Raw genomic sequence first — 2,173 nt, 5'->3', positions numbered from 1 at the left:
GTCTGGCTCTTATCTCCAACCTCACCATGTTTTTTTTGTTGTTGCAGATTAATATATTACCATTTCTCCTGCGCGCCCTTGCTTGACACAATAGTAAATTGCCGCCTATCTATTTCTAAGATCGTTTCTTCTTGCATACTAATGGACCATTCTTCTGCTGTCACCGGCGGTAGACACACCCCTCCCCCCAGACCACGCCCCTCCCCAGACCACGCCCCTCCCCAGACCACGCCCCTTCCCCTCTACAGTGTGACTGGTTTAAAGTTTCGCCACTCCGACTCCCATTGGTCCACCAACTTACGCTCAGGGGCTAAAACTTCAGACGACCTCTCTCTCTGCGCACTAACTTTAGGCACGCTAAATAAGACCAAGGTAGAGCTCGCAACAAGTGTAGACTTTAGTTTTCTCTTATCTTACCAGTAGGACCAGGGAGATACCGAGCTATGGAGGTAGTCAGGTACGGTGAAGCACCGCTTGTGTAGACAGGGGGATACGTGGAGGCTTCCACACGGAGACGTAGAAGGGACGGCTGCATCTTTGGGACATCTTTTCGCCGAGGTCGCACAACCGACTGGGGAAATGGCCTTTTGGATTTATACAGTTTGGATTCTACTCTTTGCCGTTTTTGACGCGGCTCTGTCAAGCTATTCTGAAGACCAATGCAGCTGGCGAGGGAGGCGAGTGGTCTTTTTAAATGGTTTATTGTGCATGCACACGTTTTAATTATTTTTGTCCGAAAATAAAATGTAGAATTCAAATAGCGACTATTAAACTTTGACACAATATATTAGTAATTCATCAATGACTTGAAGTTGCAACAAGTTGAGACAGGTCCCGTTTAACTTGTTCCCAGTGTCGCGCCTTGGGACTGCCTGCTACAGAGCTTATATTACCTCACCAAAGAAAACAGTGAAAAACGACTTGTTTTGACAAATAATCCTCAAACGTTTTTAGAAAAAATACATAACCGTTTTTTTTATTTCAGTGATTCTGATTGAATTGGTTTGAATGTCAGGTCCAGGTCCAGAGGTTCTGTCTTCCAGTTTAAATGACGACATTGCGATGCAACAAGTCGCATTTTAAATGGCAGAAGCCAGTTCCCTCATTGGCCAATAGGTGGCGCTTCTTCTGTTTCGCATGATTTTATTCCTCAGCTCAAATCTCCAGCTTCACTCTGACTCTGAGTGAAAGCTTGATTGATGTTTTTGTAACGATCTAAAATGGCAAGTCCTCCAGCTGAAAATGTTCATCTGTTCTCATTCATTCAGCCACAGTCCTGTGATGTTTAAAGCCCCCCCCCACCTCTAAAGCCTGCCCACAACCAGACACCCTCCCATGCTCAGTCCACTTCCTATCATGGTTTTACAGCCATTACATCACTTCCTACGGCTGGTATGTTGGCTTCCAGTCTCAGCCAGGAGGAGAACCTCTGAGGAGAATTCTGAAGCCCAGCTGGGAGGGCAAAGATGCTGACTAGCACAGTTATCTAACCTGGTTCTCTCTTTCCTCCTCCTCCCCTCCTACAGTGGGCTGTCTCAGCAGCAGGGCAGCGTGGAGCAGATCTCCCTCCACTGCTCCGAGGGGACCCTGGACTGGCTCTACCCTAAGGGGGCTCTCCGCCTCACCCTGTCCCCCCGCCTGCCCTCTGGGGCGGTGGGGCCGGGGGGCAGCAGCTCGGGCCTCATCACGGCCTGCGTCAAGCCCTCGGAGCACTTCCACGGAGCCCAGCTGTACCTGGAGAGAGACGGGGTTCTGGAGCTGCTGGTGGGGGACCGTCTGGAGACGTCGGCCCCGCCTCGGGTGCGCTGTTTCAGCCGCCTCCCCGGGGAGAGGGTGGCGCTCTACCTCCAGGCCACGCCCCACCAGGACATCAGCCGCCGCATAGCGTCGTTCCGCTACGAGCTGAGAGGGGATTGGACGGCGCGGCTGTCACTCGACTCCAACCCGATCAGCAGTGAAGGTGAGCGGGGCGGGGTGGGAAGGAGAGGCGGCCATTTTGGCTCACAGAGACTAGGTCATAGAAATGCCATTTTGGGTCAAAAAGAAATGGGGCTGACATAGGAATGTTGAACAGTGGAAGTTTCCCTGCACAGAGAGCCTGCAGGAGGAACACAGAGATGTGAGTCAGTTGTAGCTCAGCGACAGTGCCTCCACTCTCCTCCTCAAACCACAT

General features: G+C 51.4%; 1 protein-coding gene across 1 annotated transcript; it reads left to right on the top strand.

Annotated features, from left to right (window-relative positions):
* Positions 1-361: 361 nt before the first annotated feature.
* Positions 362-1,960, top strand: LOC310824400 (meteorin-like; the record flags this gene model as incomplete). Its single annotated transcript, XM_083697652.1, has 2 exons — positions 362-677; positions 1,527-1,960. Coding segments are annotated over exons 1-2 (532 nt in total), but the record flags the coding sequence as incomplete, so codon positions are not given.
* Between the last annotated feature and the right edge of the window lie 213 nt (positions 1,961-2,173).

The sequence above is a fragment of the Argentina silus genome (assembly GCF_951799395.1).
Source record: "Argentina silus genome assembly, contig: scaffold_862, whole genome shotgun sequence".
Lineage (NCBI taxonomy): Eukaryota > Metazoa > Chordata > Actinopteri > Argentiniformes > Argentinidae > Argentina > Argentina silus.
Note: the sequence above shows the minus strand (reverse complement) of the source record. Positions and strands in the feature narration are given on the sequence as shown.